General features: G+C 45.5%; 1 protein-coding gene across 1 annotated transcript in view; it reads left to right on the forward strand.

Annotated features, from left to right (window-relative positions):
* Positions 1 to 3,412: 3,412 nt before the first annotated feature.
* Positions 3,413 to 22,354, forward strand: part of Gch1 (GTP cyclohydrolase 1) — a 33,739-nt gene continuing 14,797 nt past the window's right edge. The window contains exons 1-2 of the mRNA XM_005355364.2: positions 3,413 to 3,896; positions 20,132 to 20,241. Coding sequence (XP_005355421.1) covers positions 3,560 to 3,896; positions 20,132 to 20,241 — 447 coding nt within the window. The 5' untranslated portion in view covers positions 3,413 to 3,559. The remainder of the gene's footprint in view (positions 3,897 to 20,131; positions 20,242 to 22,354) is intronic.

Below are 22,354 nucleotides of genomic sequence, written 5' to 3' on the forward strand. Positions count from 1 at the left end.
AGCCTCAGTTCTTGGTAATGTTTGCTGTGCAAGCGTGAGGACCCGAGTTCAGATCCCCAGTGCTTATATAAAAGGTCAGGTGTGGCAGTGCGTACCTGTAATCCCAGAATAAAGAGCATGAAGACAGGAGGACTCTGGAATCCACTGGCCAGCGAGACTAGTCCAGTTGGTGAGTTCTAGGTTCAGTGAGTTTCCAAAACACAGGAAGAAGAAAAATAGAGGAAGCTTCCTGACATTGATCTGTTCCCCATGAATGCATGCACTTGCTCACCTGAATGTGCGAAAACACATACACACACACATTTCCCATGGTATCTTTGTTTTTACTTGTTAAACATGTGAGTTATTTTGTAAATGTGGCCTCTAGCTATGCTTGTAACAGTTTCTTGATTTATATTTGATATCTGATATATATGGGAATGTAGTAATTAGCTTTTAAAAGTTTCGCTGACATGCATGTTTCTTATATTCACGCACACACACACACACACACACACATTTTTTGGCAGTGTTCAGGATGGAGCCTAGGCCCAAGCATGCTAGGCCAATGCTCTCCGTTTCTTCTGTTTTGTTTATTTATTTAGACAGGGCCTCATTTAGCCAAGGCTACTCTCAAAATCTCTGGGTAGCTGAAGATGATCTGGAACTCCCGATCCTACCGTCTCCACTTCCCTTGTGCCAACATGTCTGATTTACACAGCGCTGGGGGTAGAAACCTGGGCTTTCTATGTGTCAGGTCTTTATGGGCCTCGTTTCTCCTGTTTTAGTGTTAGGTGACTCTGAGATTAAGGCATGTTCATGCTTCTTTCCTGAATGTTTATTTGGAATAGATGCCCGATAAATATGAGTTACAAGCTACAGTAATAGACTTTATTAGCACAGGACAGTTCCAGGGGTTTATCTTCTGCTTGGTCCAGTCTTAGGCTTACTAATATCTGTTTATAAGTTGGAAAATCATTATAAGATACTCTTAAACACATAAGATACCAATTTGATTGTTTGATAAAATTCACCTTTGGAATTATAACATAATCCTTCCACTGAGCAAAGCTATTTATATATTTTTTTTTCCTCAATCTCAAAGAAAACAATCAAATCAAAGCATATGTTACTGGTTAAGAGTCCAGTCGAGCTGGGTGGTTGTGGCATAGTCCTAGTTCTTGGGAGGCAGAGTCAGGCAGATCTCTGAGTTCAAGGCCAGCCTGGTCTACAGGGTGAGTTCCAGGACAGCCAGGGTTACACAGAAAAACCAGAAGAAGAAGAAGAAGAAGAAGAAGAAGAAGAAGAAGAAGAAGAAGAAGAAGAAGAAGAAGAAGAAGAAGAAGAAGAAGAAGAAGAAAGCGCAGTTGATCAATAACATTTGTTTGTACCAACATCTGGGGAATGGACCTTGAAATTTGTCAGCTTCCTATTTCTCCACAAGACACAAATGTGTTGTCAATGAAAACACTCACTTTTTCACTTGCAAATCAATATTTCCAGGGTCAAAGTTCTGGCCACCTCAAATGTTAGCCAGCAGGAGGCTTACCACAGGCAGGAAGCTAGTCAGTCAGTAGGAAAGCAAGCGAAGCAACTCAGCTGGTGACAAGAGGAATGGATTCTTGCTCTAAGGAGAAGCCTTAGGCCAGGCAGTGGTGGCACACACCTTTAATCCCAGCATTTGGGTTGCAGAGGCAGGTGGATCTATGAGTTCAAGCCCAGCCTGGTCTACAGAAACGTCCTTGGGAAAGCTGTTAGGGAGACATTTTGTGCAGGAGATGGGTGATTGAGGACTGGCAAGTGTCTTCTCGCGTCTGGAGGCTTGTGGCCAAATGACTCACAACTAAACTCATCCTAATTGCTGGTTGGAAGGTGGTTTTCAATCATGCAAATGTCAAGAACATAGGTGCCTACTTTGTCATCTATTCTTCTTTAAGAGATTTTTTTTTTGTTTTTAATTATGTGTATGTGTATGTGTGGGGGTCTGTGCATGTGATTGCTAGTGCCCATGGAGGGCAAAGGGATTTGGATATCATGGAGCTGAAGTTATAGATGGTTGTGAGCTGCCTGATGATGTGGTGGGAACAGAATTCAAGTCTTCTGGAAGAGCAGCAAGTGTTCTTAGCTGCTGAGCCATCACCCCTCTTGTCTGCTCATGTCACTGGTTTGCCAAGAAATGGTTCCTGCCATTTCTCACCGTGTCAGGCTAGAGGATGTAGCTGGCCGCCCCGTCCTCTTGCTGATCACCAGACTCAGGGCAATGGAAGAAAACAAGCTTCTCTAATCGTTGTGAGAGACAAGGTCAGGGGAGGTTAAAACAGTGGTGTAGGGATCTGGCAGCTTACAAGTACTCTATCTTCCTAGGCAGAGGGACTCCCTCTGTAACTCATGCCTTGACAGTGGGCAGAGGGTCTCTAGAGTGGCAGGTGTGTGGCATACATGTTAACCCTTGCACAAGTTTTTAATCGCAACTTCTCTAGCCTTCAAAGCAAGCCCAAGAGGTTCTGCACGTGTCTTTAATGCCATCACTTGAAAGTCAGGCAGATACTGTGAATTAAAGGCCTCCCTGGTGGTCTACATTGTGAATTCCAGGTTAGACAGATCTATGTAGTGAGACTGTTTCAAAAAGCAAAACCAAAGGATGACACCAACAGGCATGTGAACATGGACCAGGTGATGGTGGCAAATGAATGGGATGTCTTCATCACAAAGAATGCCAGATAACCAAGGTCCGCTCACACTGGAAGAGACTTCCCCAGGGAAGAGCACAGTAGTACCAAATCGCTGGCCCTGAAAACATAAACAGACACGTGACATTATACGGACTGAACAGGCTGTACTTATTTATTTAGAAACACACACAGATGTGACAACTGTTAAAGAAAAAGAGGCTGTGAATTTGAAAGAGCAGGGTGGGGGGGAAGGTGTATGGGAAGGTTTGGAGGGAGGAAAGGGAAAGCAGAAATGAACTTAATTATAATCTCAAACAAAACAAAATAAAACTAAAAAGTAAATTAAAAAAGATGTTTTTTAAAGAGCACTGGAGTTACTTATCTCCAGCTAATTTGCTCCACCCTTCCTGCCCCAGCAAGGTCACCTGTTAGTTCATCTTTCACAGGGCAACCAGACCACAACATTTTTGCGACCACGCCCCCTTTGCACTTCGAAAATGAGGTGGACCAGATGTTCCTATTCCCCGAGGTTCCGGCTCCCTTGACTCCTGTCGCTTTGCTGACTCAGATCTTCCCTTTCTAAACCAAGGGGGTCTAACCTGAAGCCAATCTTGTGCAATCGCGGGGTTTAGGGGGCAATCAGGAGGGCGGGGCTAAGGGGCGGGGTGAGCACCGTGACGCAAGAGGCTCGGGCCAATGAGGGCACCTCGCGGCGCCGGCAGAGTCGCCCAGCCATAAAAAGAGAGGCGCGGCGGAGCTCCCCAGCTGGCCGCTGCCCTTCGCTCCAAGTGTTTCTCTCCAGGCTGACACCCTGTGCCGGTGACGGCCACAGGTCACGGCCGCCGGCGAAGCTGAGCCGCAGCGCTTGCAGCACCCCTGGGTGTCTCGGGAGCAGTCGCGTCGGGTCCATGGAGACGGGCCCGCTGCCGGCGGAGAAGCCGAGGGGACCCAGGTGCACCAATGGGTTCCCCGAGCGGGAGCTGTCGCGGCCCGGGGCCAGCCGGCCTGCCGAGAAGTCCCAGGCGCCCGAGGCCAAGGGCGCACAGCCCGCCGACGCCTGGAAGGCAGGGCGGCCCCGCAGCGAGGAGGATAACGAGCTGAACCTCCCCAACCTAGCGGCCGCCTACTCGTCCATCCTGCGCTCTCTGGGCGAGGACCCCCAGCGGCAGGGGCTGCTCAAGACGCCCTGGAGGGCGGCCACCGCCATGCAGTTCTTCACCAAGGGATACCAGGAGACCATCTCAGGTCCGTGTGGCCGCCGGGGAGTGTGGGGCGTGGGGAGGCGGCTTCAGGAAGTGGGGAAAGCTCCGGGAACTTTCCCGAGTTGGCTTACTTTTGGCGCAGCGAGCTAAACTGTCACCTCCCAGCCGCAGCCCAGGAGCCTCAGCCTAGCTGAGGCGGATTCTCCTCCTGGGTCGTGTGGCTGGCGCCCGGGGGCGTTGGGGAGAGGGGGCTCTCGTGGACACGGCCACTGCCACTGAGCTCCGGGGCGGGAGGAAATGTGGGACCTTCTCATACGAGCGCCCAGAGCATGATGAGGCACAAGCAGCACCGCCTTCCCCTGGACTTAAGGATCCCCTGGACACCTGTGGAAGGGACGCAGTGCAGAGCGTTGGGGGTAAAGCCAGGCATCTTGTATGTCAGTGTGCAAAGTTAGGTACTGTGTGTGTGTGTGTGGCGGGGGCGCTTCTTCACGGAGTTGTAATTTGCATCCTACCTCCTTAGGTTTACTCCAGGTTTGGACTTTGCCAAAACCTGGCACAGTTCTGGGTTCAGGCTTCTGCAGTTTGAGGTGCGGGGTTTTCTTGAGCTAGTATTGTTGTTGGGAGCCTTTCACACTCGCTCTATCAAAAGAAGTAAAGTAACCCCTGCCCCCCGCTACTGCTGAGAACTCGTGGGGAGGTTCAGTGGGCCTGGGACTCCGGGTTTGTGGGCGCCCCAGACTAAAATCAGCAGGTTAAGCTTTCAGGCGGCAAGCCCTTCCCACCCATTGATGAGGAAGCAGTTGGTGAGGTAGGATGCCAAGGCAGGTGAAGGGGAAGTGGAGGATGACTAGGACCTCGCTGCCTGATTGGTGAGCAGTGTTGGTCTCCATTTTAAAACAAAAACCTGATTCTTTTGGCTGAGCTCAAAGGCCTCATGTTCGGTTCACATCTGTGCACCTCTGACATGTTTGTTTTTTTTTTTTTTTTTTTTTCCCTCCACTAATTTCTCCTGAAAAAAAAAAAAAACAACAAAAAAACAAAAAAACGGCACTGCTTTGAAAGGTAGTCCACCCTGTCCCCTGTCAGTCCCTGCCATTTCCCCGAAGATGTTGGGAGACTGAGAACCTGCCCCAGAAAGAACAATTATTTCTACCAAACCTTCCCCACCTCAAAGGAAGGGTGGGAAATGAGAGCCTGAGAAGGGTGGGGCCCCAAAGGAAGCAAATCACTTCCTAGTGCAAGGAAGCCGGCCTAGACCTAGATCTGAGTCTGGGCTTCACTCTTTTGATGGTGGAAGTTTGTGTCTCAAAAGCAGAGCTTGAAAAATGGCAAAAACTGAAGGATTTCCTGTGAGTTCAGTATCTGGGAGTGTCGGTGTGCTTGGTAGTCCAGGATGTAACAAGGATGGAGCCTTGTTCATTCTGCCTCTAGTGGGTATACAAAGATGGTTGTCCCATCAGACAGCGGAGTCTCTCCCTTCTGTGGGGCTCATCACTCCAAAGGAGAGGAGTTTCATCCTTGATACAAGCCACATCGTTCTCTAGAGAGACTTGCCTGTTATTTGAGAACTATTGCCCCAGGCTTGCCTCATAAGCTGAGCTTCAGCTACAGAAGTGTAAGGACTCCAAAGCACCCTGCGTTCCAATTTCTTAGTAGGAACTCCTTTGACATGGAGACAGAAGATTGGCGTCTGTCAGCTGAGGAAGATGGAGGGCAGGAGTGTGACAGCTTAATGTGTATGAAGTTTCCTTTTCTAGTGATAGAATGTTCTGGAACTACACAGATGTGGTGGCTGCACCCATTGTGGGTACTACCGAACAGCACACCATAGATGGTGAAAATTAAGAATTTTATAGATATTTACCACAATACAAACACGGACTGTTTAAGATTATTGACAGCTATCAACTGAATTTGTAAAAATTATTATGTAGCCTTGGCTGACCTGGTGCTGGATATATGTAGGCCAGGCTGATCTAGACCTCACAGGGATCCGCCTGCTTCTGTCTACAGCCTGAAGGGATTTAGATCTTTTGTATGTTTAGTGCCCTATCTATTAATTTCTTGTCAGAAACCGTGTGGTATTTCATATTACCCCTTTATCCATTCTCTTACAGTTTCTTTTCTGTTTGTTTCTTGGCTCTGGGGAGTTGGTCATTTTCCCATCACCCTTCCTTGTCAGGCCTTTCTCCTCTTTCCAGTACTGCCTTTCCATGGGAGAGACTGTGGTCATGACAGGACTGCATGTGTCAGGGTTACCAAGTCTCCCTTGGCTGTCTCCCTGGGATACAGCTTGTGGGCCAGGAGGTGGGGTGGAGGAGAAGCCAGCACCCCTGCCAGGGCTGACTTCCCTTTGAACCTAGCATCACAGGCTGATCCCTGGTCTAACTCAGACCAAGTCCTCTTTCTTCATCTCTGTCTCCTTTCAGTTTAACCAAACCCTCGCCTCTTTCAGAGGTGAGGTTTTAACCTTGCAGGGTTGCTCCGTGCAGGGCACCTTTCTCCCGCTGCCTCCTGAGTGCTGGAGTTACAGGTATACAGCACAAAGACGTTGTCTATGTTGCTTTCATTCAGAACCTTCACTAATTGAGTTGGCAGCTCTGCTACTCCACTCCCCGAGGCCCTTTGGAGTGGCCCTTGCTCTCCACTGTCTTCTCCAGGTATGAATCATGACAGCCCTCTTGCCGGCAGTGTTAGCCACCAAAGGTTAAATGCTCTACCCGGCCCCATCCTCAGTTGTTCCTCTTCTGAGTTTGTGAAAATGCACAAGACTTCACCTTTCTGTTGCGTTTCTTCACGACTGTGTTTTTGCTTGTCTCTCCTGGACTGCCAAGAGTCCTCATGACCATGGCGACAGTGTCCCGGATTTCGGGAAGCATGTGTAAAGTCAAGCATGAGGCCGTGGCACTGACAAGGACAGTAAACCACGGCCCCCTCAGTCGTTTGTGTTGCAGATCGTCCCTGCTCCCTGAAGAGTTTATCCTGACAATGGGACAGTTTGTTTTTATAAAAATAGAGTCTTCACTACTTCATGAGAAAAGTCAGTAATTATGGAAGGTTTTCCTTGGGAAATCACAAATGTGTCTGATTTATTAGATCAGGTTGCATCAGTGAACAAAAAAGTGATAGCTCTGAAGCATCAAGAGAGACAAAAATACAATTCTTGGGATTTATTTTACTTTTTAATTATATATGTGGGTTAGAGAGAGAGAGAGAGAGAGAGAGAGAGAGATAGAATGCCCACATGAGGACATCACATTCCTGAAGCTGTAGTTACAGGCAGTTGTGAACTATGCAGAATGGGTGCTGGGAATTGAACCTGGGTCCTTCAGGAGAACAGTACATGTTCTTAACCTCTGAGCCATCCATCTAGTCTCAAAATAAAATTCTTTCCTATTCCCTCCTATATCACAGATGAAAGACAAACTCATGCCCTCTGTTTTAAAATACATGTCCTATGAGTTTGGGCAATGACTCAGTTGATATAATGCTTACTGAATAACCATTAAAACTTACTTCTGGTTCCCAGCACCCACACGAGACAGCAACGCATGGTGGCACACTTCTATTATCTTAGCATTGAGGAGGCAGAGGCAAGAGGATCCCCGGGACTTGCTGGCTAACCAGTCTAGACAAACTGGCAAGCTCCAGGTTCATGGAGAGTGTCATAAAAGATGAGAAGTTGAGGAAGACAACTGACATCCATCTCTGGCCGTGTGCACATGCGCACACAGAACAGTTCATCTTAAGAGAGGAACTGTCACAATGGACAGATATGACATGTGGCTCATTTAAATCTTGACTCATGAATACTTCCGGTTGTTAATTTTGTTAGTGGATTGTTAAATAGAGCATATTCGTTGCCAGAAAGAGACCTGTGAGTAAAGGGGAAATCAGGAAGCTGTTGACACAGCAGTTTATGTGGATCAGAGCTATGAGAACGGGGAGAAAAGCTTGAGTAGGTGGGTAGAGGCACCATGCATAGTTCTAAAATGATGGACAAGCATGTCACATCCCTTGATTTTCTATTGCTGTAAGAGACAGCGTGAACAAAGCAATTTATAAAAGAAATCATTTAAGTGGGGGCTTTCTTGTAGTTTCAGAGGGCGAGCCCATGACCATCATGTTGGCAAGTGTAGCAGCCGGTAGGCTGGCTGGCAAGGTGCTGGGGCAGTAGCTGGAATCTTACATCTTATCTGCAGGTTGGAGGCGGGGTGGTGGGGTCTGGGCTTGGCATGGGCTCCTGAAACCTCAGAGTTTATCCTCAGTATCACACCTCCACCAAGGCCACACCTCATCAAGGCCACACCTCCTAATCCTTTCCAAATGGTTTTACCAACTGGGGAGCAGGCATTTAAACATGAGCCTCTGAGGGCCATTCTCCCTGCCACCACCACAGCATTGGTATTGGCCTTAGTGTCTTAGGGCTGCCATGCGGAAATACCACTGGGGGTTTAAGCAGCTCACATCAGTGATTTTACAGTCCTGGAGGCTAAGTTCGAGAATGCGGAACCAGCAAACCCTCTGCAACTGTACTGGAGACCTCCCATGCCTTATCCTCGTTTCTGGTTGTGAAATCCAATCCCTGATCCTTGGTTTGCAGCCCACACTCCAATCTGTCTCTGTCAATGCCCACATTTTTGTCTTCTGAGGACACTGGTGATTGCAGACTCATGTTGTAGTGCATCTCCTCTGAGTTACACCTGCAGCAACACTGTAGCCAACAGAGTCACATGCAGGGGCACCCAGGGCTTCAGCATGATTTTCTTGGGAGGGCTCAATCCAAACCAGTACTGAATATATTTATTCATAATATTCCCTGGGGGGCTGGAGAGATGGCTCAGTTATTAAGAGCACTGACTGCTCTTCCAGAGGTCCTGAGTTCAATTCCCAGCAACCACATGGTGGCTCACAACCATCTATGAGACCCGGCGCCCCCTCCTGACCTGCGGGCACACATGGAAGGAATGCTGTACACAGAAGAAATAAATAAACCTTTAAAAAAATATTCCCTGGGAATTTTTATTTATTTATTTAGAGACAGGATCCCTTTAGGTAGCCCTGGCTCTCCTGGAACTCACAGAAACCAACCGGCCTCTCCCCCTCGGATGCTGAGACTAAGGATGTGTACCACCAGGCCTAGAGTCATTTAATTTCTCTGCAGTGTTCCGGGAATTGTTCTGGGCACAGAATGAGTGAAGCCGAATCTGCTTCTTACCCTCACAGGAGCTCACAGCCGCCAAAGGAGAGAAACATTAAGCAGTCACAGGAAGGAGAAATATAACAATAACCACATGGCTCTGAGCGTTTAGCAAAAGCCCTTGACTAGCGTGGGGAGATGGCAGCGTGGAAGGTACAGTGGGGCCGGGGCTGCTAGCTGCCCGCCCTGAGCTCCTGACAGGTGTCACCTTGCTCTGTCCCCATAATTGCCCTGTAGAGCATGCCGTATTCCTGTGCCATGGAGAGAACACCGAGGCACGCGCAGGGAGCACAGCCTCCAGGTGGTGGGTGGATGGAGAGATGCTGAGCTGAGAGGGTCATGGGCATCATGTGACATGGCTTCCAGGCAATGACAATATTTTACTAGTTTACTTGGCTCTTTCCTTCTTTGCATTTTTCCCGCCGTTGCTTTGTCTGGCTCTAGAAACTCCTCCACATCCTAGAATCTCCCAGGTTTGCATTTGCAGCGTCCTATTTGAGTTCAGTGTTTGGGTGAATGAGACTGCAGTACCAAAACTGACCAGGAGAGGGCCGATGCCTAACAACTGGTTTCTAGATTACGAGTCTTGGATTGCAGGGATCCTAATTCCAGCCTGTGTGAGGGGAGATGTTTCTGACAGCTATAGATTCTCTGTTGAGTCTGTGGCTGTTATACTCGGGAACAAACTTCAAGTGAGTTAGCTGAGATGATCTGAACTATCTGAGAAATCTGTTATGCTCAAGGCTGAAGATACTGATTTACTAGAATTTTGTTTTTACAGTAGAACATCTTCAGAAAAGAAGGGACTGTGGATGCTCCTGTTTGAATTCTCAGCAGCTTGGCATACACAGTGATGGACTTAATGGATATTTGTATTTGTTTTTGAAGGAGAGAGATCATTTGGTGCTTTGTTAGGACTATGGCTTTAAAAATTATTTGTAAAAGACGCTTATTTTTATTTTGTGTGGGGGTTTTGTCTGCTTGTTTGTGCACTGTTTATGTGTAGTGCTCATGGAGGCCAGAAGAGGGCAGTGGATCCTCTGGAACTGCTGTTACAGATGGCTGCCATATGGGTGCTGGGAACCTTACTCTGGTCCTCTGCTGAGTCATCTCTCTGGCCAAGAATTAGAAATTTTAAATCCTTTCTTGCGGAAGGGTTTTGGTGTGCGGAAGAAGAGGCTGCACCCCACCATGCAGCCTCTGCAATTGTTGACATAAATACAGATCTATCTTACTTTTCGTCCCCTGCCTCATAATCCTTCTTCACTGAATCATCTTAAAGCAAGTCCCTGATGTGATGGTCTCATTGGTAAGCACTCTGCTGATCTCTAAAATAATAGGCTTCGAAACACAATAACATATGCGCCCACGTCCAGTTGACCATGGCCCCTTAATGACAAGTGTCTTAGCAAATGTTTGCAGTTGTGATTCTCACAGGTTTCTTTATATAACCTGGCCCCTTGGCTTTGTCTGCCTCAGACCCTTTGCCTGCTGGAGTGAAACAACTTGTTTTCCTGTGCCTGCAGCTGCTCTGAGCACGAGACCTTCATGAGTTCCTGATGGCAGGGGAGTGAATTCTGGTGGGTTTTGCAGCTGGAAATCCTACGAGTTAGGGCGTGGCTATCAGTTAAGGGTCCCTATATAAGCTTCCCTGGAGCACAATAAAGTTGGCATTCTTGTATCAAGGATGACCAGTGTCCAGGTGTCTCTGTCTGTATGCATTTTTTTCAAACCCAGTCATTTTATTTATTTATTTATTTATTTATTTATTTATTTATTTATTGTTTTTCTAATAATTTTTTCATTACTTTATAAATAATACCATTCAAAATTTCCACTTCCCTCCTCCCACTTCCCTTCCACCCCCCCACTCAACCCTTCCCCCTCCCCCTCCAGCCCTAAAAGAGGGCAGGGTTTCCTGCCCTGTGGGAAGTCCAAGGCCCTCCCCCCCTCGATCCAGGCTTAGGAAGGTATGCATTCAAATAGACTAGGATCCCAAAAAGCCAGTACATGCAGTAGAGACAAATCCCAGTGCCATTATCATTGGCTTCTCAGTCTGCCTCAATTGTCAGCCACATTAAGAGGGTCTGTATGCATGTTTTTAAGTCTCCAGCCTAGTTCCCGGCCAGCGAACCGTCCTGTAGTAGTGCAGGCGTTACATAAACTGATCTTGATTAAAACAAATTCCCCACATTATACTCGGATACTCTTCTTGTGGTCTACTTATTGCTGTTTTTGAGATAGGGATATGGGCAAGGATAAAAATGCTCGACGGCGCTCCACAGTTGTCTGGAGCAATGTTAGTGTCAGGGACCAACCCCTGTAGAATTCTACATTCTTTTCAAGCTTCCAAGTCTTCTAAGAGTTGGTAATCTGCTATTGACAGGAACTCTTACTAATAACAAACAGACTAATACAGAGGTGATAATGTTATATGTATTATACATAGTAAAAACATTTACAAACTATGAGAGATCATTTTTACTGGGTTATACAACTTACTAGAGAGAGGAACTGCTCAAGATTGGCAGAGAAAGTCAACACAAACTCATGACAAAGGGGAAAGCTATGAAATCATAATGGTTCAACAGTTAATAGTTTTGTGGGTCAGGCGTTGAACCTGGGGTCTTGAGCATCCTAGGCAAGGGTGAGTTGTTCCATCAGCCCCGTTAATGCTTTTCCAGTTATGATTTAATGCTGAAGTGTTTGTTAGCGTTTGACTACAAATGGCACAGCGTGGGCTACCCTAGCACACACCTGGAGATGTTTCATTCTGTGTGCATGGATGCGCATGTGTGTGGGACACCAAGGTTAACTGATTTCTGGGACAGTGTGGATCCCTGAACTTGCAACTCTCTGATTGGCTAGATGGTCTGCAAGATCCTGGGGATCCTCCTCCTGCCTCTGCCTTCCCAGTGCTGAGATTGTGGCCACCGTTATGGCTACCAAACCTAGTTTTTTATTAATTAATTAATTACTTTTGTATTGGTTCTGAGGGCCCTAAGCCCAGGTCCTCAAGCTTGTACATCTAGCACTTTTCCAACTAAGCTATTTCCCCATCCCAAATATTTACTTTAAAAATGGATTTGTGTGTATTTCCACAGTAGTAAATGATTAAAGCAGACTGCTGACGGTGTCTATTTTATACAAGCCTTCATCTTATAAATGTTGGTAAGCTACCTGATTCTGATACTCGCCCCCTACCAAGCTGTCAGAAATATCTATCCTCAGCAACCTATATATAAGTAAATTAACACAGTCAACTTCATGGGTCTACTGTATTTAGTATATTTAATTTTCTAAGTACATGTTTGGATTTTCAAATAAATTAAAACTATTATGACAGCCACGGTATGTAGCTTCAGCTCAGTGAGCTAAGAACGCCATGCTCACCCCACTACCCAGTATAGGTAGAAAATGGCCCCGCCCTGTAACCGACCTCTGCCAGCCAGCACCTCCTCATGTCACTCATAATGGCTGTTCCATCAAGACCAGGTCCTCCTGGACTGCTCGGGGTTTGTCCATTCCAGTTCCTCACCAGTGCTATCTACCCAGTTGTCCTGATGTCATCATTTAGTACCGTGAGCCCAGTTTCCTTACAGGTTGTACAAGCAATGTCAACACATGTAGCTAACACAACAGTTGTAGACGGTGGGTCTGGTCCTGCAGCAGCTGCTGCTGTAGCTGTTCTTGCTTTTCACACCATTTCCCAGTGAGAATATGCTGCAGAAGTCCCTGTTCCACGGTGGACTTAACGTTCAGTCACCGTGCGACAGCCTGCTGTCCACGTACAAGGCCAAGAACCGTTGGCATCGGTCCCCCGCCAAAAGCAAAAGTTGGGTGGACAGTTGTTTCTCTAGTTAATGTCACACATCCAGCTCCTGCTTGTAAGGTCACTAGCGTGTTGCTGGAAGTTGATGACTCAGAGCTACTTCACAAGCTCCAGTCTCCAGAGTCCCTCCAATCCCTGGCTGACGGGTATCCTGCAAACCCTTCAAGCTGAAGAGACTGCCCAGGAAGCAGTCAGCCTAGCCATGCTGCTCAGCTGTTAAAATTGATCAGGGACCATGAATAGAAATCTGTGCTTCACCAAAGAAAAATAGCTAAATATGGAAATTTAAATATTAGGAAACTGCAAAATATAAAATAAAAAGGAAAAGAAAAAAAATCCCAAATAAATGCCAGGTCTGACAAACAGTGCCACTCCTAGATTACCTAGATTACTTTACTTAAAAACAATAAACTCCCACAAAAATAAATATAAAAACCCAAATATTTTATATACTCTGAGAAAAAGCATTTTCAGTAAAATACATTCTTTTATTCAGTTGCATATATATTATAGAATAGTTTAGCATGGTATTTCTTTTTTTTCCTTTTTCTCTTTCTTTCTTTCTTTTTTTTTTTTTTTTGAGACTAAGTCTCATTGTGTAGACCAGGCTGGTCTTGAACTCACAGAGACCCCACTTGTCTCCGCCTCCTAAGTGCTGGGACTAAGGGTGTGCACCTCCACTCCTGGCAGCAGCTCTCTTTCAAGTGACAGAAGTGATAATGAGAGAGGAAATGTAATTTGAATTATAGAAGTCTTGCTTTAATAGAAATTCCTCAGTGTTATAGGAACCTGAGCTGGGACAGCTTCCCCACAGGGTTCCTGGTGCCCTTTGTGGGAGGTGCAGAGGTGGGAAATGATCGCAGGGGACTATGGGGGCTGCCCAGACTCAGGCATCAGATGCTGGGAGACAGATGGACGCCTGGAAGGGGCTCAACCACCAGCTCTGAGGTTTCCCCTAGTGTCCAGCTAGCTGTTGTGAGGACGCTGACTGAGCCAGCTCAAACCCAAGACTAAGTGACCGGCAGTCATTGTGGCAAGAGCATGTGTAGCGCTGGAAACTTGGTCCTGCAGTTCAAGAGAAGAGGATGCATATGCAGTTCTGGGCCTCCTCAGGCTTCCATCAGAATCACTCATGTATACTATCAAGACCCCGTAAGATCGTAATGGAGCAAAAACCCTGGTGGTCAGGACACCCCATTACTGATGCGTGTCAAGCTCCTCTGTTGCCAGTAGGTTAGGATCATAGCACACACAACTGTGTATAACACCAATGCTGGACAACAATAAACCACCATGATCCCGGGTGGTGATTGTTATGTTAAACTCCTTATTTTGTTTGTTTGTTTTGAGACAGGGTTCCTCTGCATAACAGCCCTAGCTGTCCTGGAACTCACTCTGCAGACCAGGCTGGCTTTGAACTCACTGAGATCCGCTTGCCTCTGCCTCCCAAATGCTGAGATTAAAGGCATGCACCACCATCGCCTGACTATGTTAAACCCTTAATCGTTATTTCAGGATGTGCAGCTACTCACTAAAAACACTAAACTATGGAACAGTCTGCCTTGGTGCACCTGGAGAGCCTCTTCTTCCTGTGTTCATCTTGCCACTCAATTGCATTCTTTTCTTTTTGCTTTAATCTTGTGTTTTGTTTGTCATGGCCTTAAAACAGCAGAATATATCTATAAATATGTAGACATATGCACACAGATACACACCACTAAGATCATGTTATCTAAGTGTATAGTAGGTTGTGTAAGCATGTTCCATGGTATTCATACAGTAGCAAACTGCTTAATGATTCATTTCCCAGAGCATAACCCTATCATAACCAGGCATAGTTGGCACATTCTTGTAATCCACCACTTGGGAGGTGAGGCCTGGGATACATGAGACTCTGTTTCCAAAAAAAGCCCCAAAAGATATCCCCACCATTAAGCAATGCAAGTTCGATTTTATTGACTACAGAAAGATAAGAGCTTCCATGTATGATTACTGTATGATTACCTGTATGATTACTGTCATGTCTATAGACTTGTCTCCTTTTCCTTTTGTGTATGGTGGTACTACTGCTTCACCTGACCTGGAAGAATTAAGAAACTACAAAGAGCACTGGGTGCTCAATATATCCCCTGTCTCATGCTGTTGGCCTAATTGGAACATGTCTTAAGAACGTGAGCCTCTTTGGGGCTTTGAGTTGTCATATAAAGAGTCCAACAACCCCAAGGCTTCTGCTCTCTGGGAACATCCTGAGCACATGCAGGAACTGCATGCTGGTGTTTGACACGAGTCAAAGCCCATAGTTGACTCCAGCCCCAAGGAAGAGAAACAGCGGCAAATACCTGTCTCATTTCTGGCCCATAGAATCTATATATCTAAGAAGTTAGCTGTAGGACACTTCTGATTATGCAGCAGAAGCATCTAGAATGGATTCTGACATGAGGACACATAGAATTTTCACAAAACTCAAGTCCAAATGGATTAAAGACCAATATAAATCTGACCACACTGAACCTGATAGAAGAGAAAGTGGGAAGTAGACTGCAGCACATGGGCACAGGAGACCACTTGCTACGTATAACCCCGGCAGCACAGACATCAAGAGCAACAGAGAATAAATGGAACCTCCTGAAACTGAGAAGTGTCTGTAAAGCAAAGGACATTGTCATTAAGACAAAAAGGCATCCTATTGAATGGGAGAATATCTTCACCAACCCTGCATTTGCACAGAGTAAAGGGAGAGCCCTAAACAGTTTTAGGCTAGAGATGTAAATGTGTGATTTACCAGTGGAAATTGGTAATTTCCAAGTTCCCAGAGAGTGCCTGAGTGTGTTAAGGCAGAAGGCAGAGGCTTTTGGATGTCTGAATTGTTAGTGGGAGGTGTGAGAGAGCCCTCAAGCTAACCCTGCAGGGGTCTGGTGCATGGTGTCCCAAGGGCACTGTGGAAACTCCATCCAAAGCCAAGGATGGAGTGTTTACTCTGGCAGCCTGGAACCCACTCCCTGTGGAGTCAGGCAGCCAATGACACAAGTGCTGTGGTCCTTGGAAGTTCCTCTGATGTAGTGACACAGGGGAGGTGGGTCTGTGGTGCAGGTCTGTTTCTCTCAAACACGATAGCCTTATCTTTGATGGTACCTTAAAGGATTTAATCCTGGGCAAGAGCAACGAGTTCTAACGCCCTGGGCTGTGTTGCCCCCTTTCAATCCTTGGGCACCACTGTTCCTCCCCCTTATCTTTCCTTAAAACTGTAGGCAGACCCTGTTATATCTTTTTCCTTAGGGTGGATGAACACTAAAGGTACCAAAGCCATCTTTCATCAGGTTCGAATGAAGCATCAAGTGTTACAGCCTGGCCTTCTCATGCCCAAAACACTGAAAACAGTAAAACAGACTCCACTGATGGGAATGTCCTGTTGCTCAGAGTCCTTCCCTTCTGCCTTTCTTCCTGGCAGAAAAAGTCTGTGCTTGTCCTAAATATGCATGTGCATGTTTGAGCAGCACCTGGGAGATGAGCATTCTTGTAGCCATGAGACTTCAGAACAGGAGTTCTCAGAACATGGGTCAGACTGAATCACAGGTCTGGGGTCTTTTCAGAAATCAGATCCTCAAGCCCACCCCGACCTACAGAGGACTGTGTGGGTGGGACCCAGCAGTTTGTGTTTTAGCACAACCGCTGGAAGGGTCTGACAACCCCCACTTCAAAGGGTGCGCAGAGAGCCTCACCCTGCTGCCTCACTGTGTTTCCAGGACGGGTCCTAGCAGGCTAAAAGCTGCAGGGATGGATGCTGGGCCGTGTTACTTCATTGTTTAGAGCTGACAAGTGCAGGGGTGGTGCGGACAAACCTTGACTTCAGGAGGCTGCTCTGGCTTCCTTTGTGGCTGTGACTAGCGGACAGTAGGAGGGAGAGTGGTGTGGACCCCGTTTCCACGGTTACCTTCTTGCTACTGATAACAGGCAGGAAATTAAAACAATCTGTGATAAAGCTTTGTTCTTATTATCCACAGATGGCAGCTTTCAGATATGGGAGAGCAAACATAAGTAAATATAGCTGGGAAGCTTCATTATTGAAGAAAAATGACTTGGTGCGGTCAAGTTTGTAGTCTGCGCTCGTTTTAATGAAATGGGATATAGGCAAGGCAACACACTGGTGTCTCAGTTCTACACAAAACCTTAAGCCATATGAGGACACTGAAGGTTTCTTTTTGGTTTGATCTTAAGTATATAAACATTTATATGAACTCAAAGTCAAAACTACATGACGTGGGCTGGAGAGTTGGCTCAGTGGTTAAGAGCATTTGCTGCTCTTCAGAGGACCCAAGTTCAGTTCCCAGCATTTCCAGGGATCCAATACCCTCTTGCAGACTCCACAGGCACCTGCATTCACATGTGCACATACTCTGCCCCATACACATAATTAATTTTTAAGAATTCTTTAAAAAGTATGACAAATTATATTTTAAAGCAGCTATTTCCCTTTTTGCTTTTTTGTAACCCTTTATAAGTAATTGTTTTACTAGTTTTGTGATTTAGACATCTACTGTTCCTTTTGGGGAACAAGCATATTTATATGTTACACATGAAAAAAATGAAGTGAACTTTATTAAGGAACAACAAAGATCCCCCAACTCTGCAAGGTGTGAGTTGAGATGAACACACACATACTCGCATACTCATGCACGCACGCACACACCTGCATACACACATGCACACACACACGCACGCACATGCTGCATCTAGGGCAATGACAGTATGGGCCTTTTCAACCACTCTAAAAGTTTCTTCCTGTCATTTTGCAGTCAAATTCTTTCCCACTTCTGTGTCCCCGCAAGCCACCTATCATCTCTCTACTACTATTCCTTAGCTTTCCCCAGAATTTCATCGCTAGGACCATCACGTGTCACTATGCAGTTTCGAGGCTGCACAGAACGGAACTGGCCAGTTCATGGCGAGGAGACACTGTCTTCTCTGGCCACCACTGCCTGTGGCCTGTCCTCAGCTGAGCATTGCTGTGCAGTGCACAGGAGCAGCCTTTCATGTTTCCAGTGACTTTATGCCACTCAGACTCGGCAGATTGTCATCAGGTCACTGTGTTTTCACTGAATCATACGCCACTGTTTTTGTATTGCAGTTGTCGGATATTATTTTAAATTTTGAAGTAATTTTTAAGACTTCAGACAAAATTACAAGAACGGTACAGACAGTTTCATATACAATTTCACCAGCTTCTCCTAAAAAAACCTTACATGTTCACGGTATGGTTACTAAGACTGAAGAAGTTAATATTGGCATAACTACATACTTTAGGTTCTGACTTTGGTTTTAATTGCACTTAGCTACTATATTTCACTAATCTCCTCAACTCTGAAATTTCACTGCTTTTTTATGTTTTTTATGGCCTTAATGATTTATTCAAAAGAATATCCATTGAGCTATGCCTGGTGGTCTACTCTTACCATCCCAGCTACTTGGGAAGCTGAGCTGGGAGACTAGCCTAGATAACTTAGTGAGACTTGGCTCTAGCAAAAAAGAAGATGAAAACGTGACTTAAAGTGATCTTATAGTAGCGTGTGCCTCAGTGCTAAGGCTACCCAGGTGGCCTCCAGTGCCATAGTATGGCCATAGTGTAGCGTGTGCCTCCGTGCTAAGGCTACCCAGGTGGCTGCCAATGTCAGAGTATGGCCGAGTTGCCCCATCCACCAGGTTTCCCGCATTGTGTGCCTTGCCTGAGACCCAATAGCCAGCTGATGACAGAACCAGATTCTGGCTTAGCCTCACTTGAGGTTGACTCTTATGTGTGCTATGTGGCTGTGAGAACTTTGACAATTTCCTTTGCCAGAGAGAATGGATGCCTGACATCCCATGATCCTCTTTTGTTCATTTAGAAACAATGTTTTGTGTTCACACTCAATCATATTTCACACGTGACTAAAGATCTTAGTGAACTATACATGGCCTTATCATGATATTAAACTCTTGGAGAGAGTCAGAGTACTTCCGGGAATACCAAGGAGCTATATTTAAACTGTTTTCAGAAATACAGCCAAAGGTTCGGGCAGGGTATTCTGCATAGGAGATGGCTGCTGGAGAAGGAATATTGACTTAGACAATGACAGAGAGTTTGTCCCTGCCCTGCTCTTGCCCTTATTGTTCTGTGTGCTTAAAGCCCTACACATGTCCATTCTTGGTGGCCACAGTAGTGTCTCTTTGACCACCCAATTCCAGGTGACTCCAAGTAACCTGACTTGTATGTGGACAGAGGCTCAAGTGTGACTCAGAACAGAGCCATGAAGGTCAGGCAGTGGGGGTGGGCATTTGCACATCTCTGACTCAGAGCCTGCCTTCCGAAGGGGGAATAGGTGTGGGCGGCTGCAAAGCCATGCTCCTCTCCCCAGACTCTGTGGACTAACACTGGCTGTCTGTGTTATATGGTCTGCCAGGCTGAGGTCGGGGTTTTCCTATCCGTGGATGTGTTTTGTAAAAGTGAGAAAGCACCCGCTGTGTAACGTCTCTTCTTATTGGACCAAGGACACATGACATTCAATATTAGGGCATCCACCTGTTTGTCAGTTTCATGGCTATATTATGGTGGTGGTGGCTGTGGCTTCTGTTCCTCTATCTTTCCGGAGCCAGAACAGGGTGCTCTTGCTGGCCCAGGTTGACTCTCTTGGTCATCCTTTGCAGATGAGGAAGGGACACTTAACTAAGTGCAGCTTTTAAACACACAGCATTTTGTTTGAAATGTCTCTTGTATGCCTGACCATATATCTGAGGTTCACAGCTTTCCTATGATCGCTGCTCCCTAGAGAGGAGTACACTTGCAGGTTATGGGGTTTATTTCTTTAGGAAGGCAACCATGTCGTGTAAGTCCAATGCTTCCTCAAATAACTTTGGAGAACTTTGTGAACTGTAGAAAACTATTTGAATCGAATAGAGGCCTCAGAAGTGAGAGGGCTAAGGCCTCTGTTTTTCTCATCGACGGCTTTGTACACGTGTTAGAAAGTGTGAGAGTGGGAAGAAACAGCCCGTGTTTGTCATACCTGCTCTTCGCTTCCCTTCCTCCAAGTCTCAGGATACATTGTCCCAAGGATTTTTATATCAACTGAAGGAAAAGAGTGCTCACTCAGAATGGGAACTTGACAGTTTTCATTTTTATGTTCTTAATGTCTTAGTGGGTGTTTAAAAATATTTACTGTCTTTTTGTATTTAATCAAACTGGCTTTTCTATTTTGTGTTTTTCTGATCTCAGATGTCCTGAATGATGCCATATTTGATGAGGACCACGATGAGATGGTGATTGTGAAGGACATAGATATGTTTTCCATGTGTGAGCATCACCTCGTTCCATTTGTGGGAAGGGTAAGGTTCTTCTTGTTGCCTAATAATTTAAGAATGTATAATGAAAGTTTTGAAATAGGATAATTATATTTAAATTGTCTACTGATTCTTAATAGTCTCTGTTTACAGTTTATATAGTTTTTTTTTATCCTATCAATTTTGGGTAACCTAATAATTGGAAATTTAAGCTGGGCAGTGGGTGCACACCTTTAATCCCAGCACTTAGGAGGCAGAGGTAGGCGGATCTCTGTGAGTTCCATTGCAGCTCGAGCTACACAGAGAAACCCTAGCTTGAAAAAGCATTTTTTAAAAAAAGGAAATTAAAAAAAAAAAAAGAACCAGCCAGGTTCTCACACCTATAACATCAGCACTCATGAGGTAGAGGCAGGAGGATAGGATGTTTGAGGCCAGCCTGTGTTACATAGAGAGACCTTGTCTTAAAACCAAACAGAAGACAACCAAAGATGCCCAGAACCAGCCTTTCGTCTTTGATGCCGTGAGAGTAGGTTGGGATAGCGAGGTTAAAGTGTACTCCTTTAGAAGTGGCTTCTGCAGCTCTGGAGAGTTTAGCTATATTTTGAGTGAACTGTTTGATCTAAGATCCATGTGTGCAGAGTGTGACATCATGACACAAACAGGGATGACCGCAAAGTGTCTGGAGGTAGAGGTTATGGCATTAGTGAATTTAATTGGATTCTATCCCTTTTATATTAGAAAAAAGATAATCCAGTGCAAGCTAGATAAGTCATGTCATTGTCATTCAGCGCACCTTTGAGAACATGTATGTTTATAACAGAGATGTCTTGTTATGCTCACTATCATAATAGTTTAATTCTATTTTGACTTTCTATTATTAATTTTCCAGCAGAAGACTAATAGGGAATAATTGAATATTTACCCATTATCTAAATTTATAAAATGAGTACTAATATCTACTTTGCTTTTATGTTAAAATATTTTGTTTTGCTTTTTTATGGTTGTAAAACAGAGAAATAGAACAACACACAAAGATGTGTTTATTTTCAGAGTTATGCATTATTACATTGTACAAACTGCAGTTCAGCGCTCGGTTGGCGTTTGTGTTTTCTTTTCTCACAACTGAAAATACTGTGGTCGCCAACTTTCTCTTGTGCACATATGCATTCATTTCTGTTATGGCTGTGTCTAGGAGTGCGACTGTAGGATCATGAGTGTGTTGCAGGATATTTGATAGCACGGTGACACCCCAAGACTCTGTTAATAACGTTAACTTTGCATCAGGGTGGAGCCAGGGACTAGCTGACAAGAATCAGTCACAGAGTTTACAGAGGACCGAGGATAGATAGGGAGCCATTTGGAGACTCACAGGCTTTTTGGACTTTCTTCAATCTGGGGATTGTAGAGAGAAGGTCAGCTGGTTGCTCCTCCACCATTACCGTGATCTATCAGGTTTTCACCCAATATGACTCCTGAGTCTTTATTGGTAATAAGTGTGTCCATATTCACCTCACTCCCTGCTGACCTTTGGCTCTGCAAAGTGGTTGTACCAATTTGCTCTCCCAGGAGCATGTGGGAGTCATCAATATTTAATACTTTAACACCACTTGGCACTTTCCTCTGAAGTTTAGTATTCAGTACACTGCATAGTTATCTATCATCTATCTGTACACTCCGTGTCTGTCTATCTGTACACTCCGTGTCTGTCTGTCTGTCCGTCTCTGAACACTTTTATAAAGGAAAGAGGGAACATATCTAATAGCAGAAAGACTAGTATTACTGGCTTTCCTTGTTTCCATCATCAACACCAGCAGTTCTCAATACAGGACCAATCGTATTATATGGAGCCACTTACTGCTACTGCAGTCAGTCCAATCCCAGATTTTATTTATTCTGTAATATCGTCTAGCGTGTTTCTGTAAAAGATAAGAATTAAATAAACAACTTGGTAAGTTGTCCAACCTTCTGGGTTTGCTCCTGGAACCTCTGGATTGCCCATAAACTAGACTAGATTTGTAGTCTGAACATTTCTGACCCAAGTAGTTCACAGAATGCTGAAGACGTCATATTCTATCATACCAGAAGATAGGCAATGTCAGGCTATCTACAGGTAATGTTGAGGGAACCTTTTTGCTCATCCCTGTCTTTTTTTTTTTTG

The sequence above is a fragment of the Microtus ochrogaster genome, chromosome 17, assembly GCF_000317375.1.
Source record: "Microtus ochrogaster isolate Prairie Vole_2 chromosome 17, MicOch1.0, whole genome shotgun sequence".
NCBI lineage: Eukaryota > Metazoa > Chordata > Mammalia > Rodentia > Cricetidae > Microtus > Microtus ochrogaster.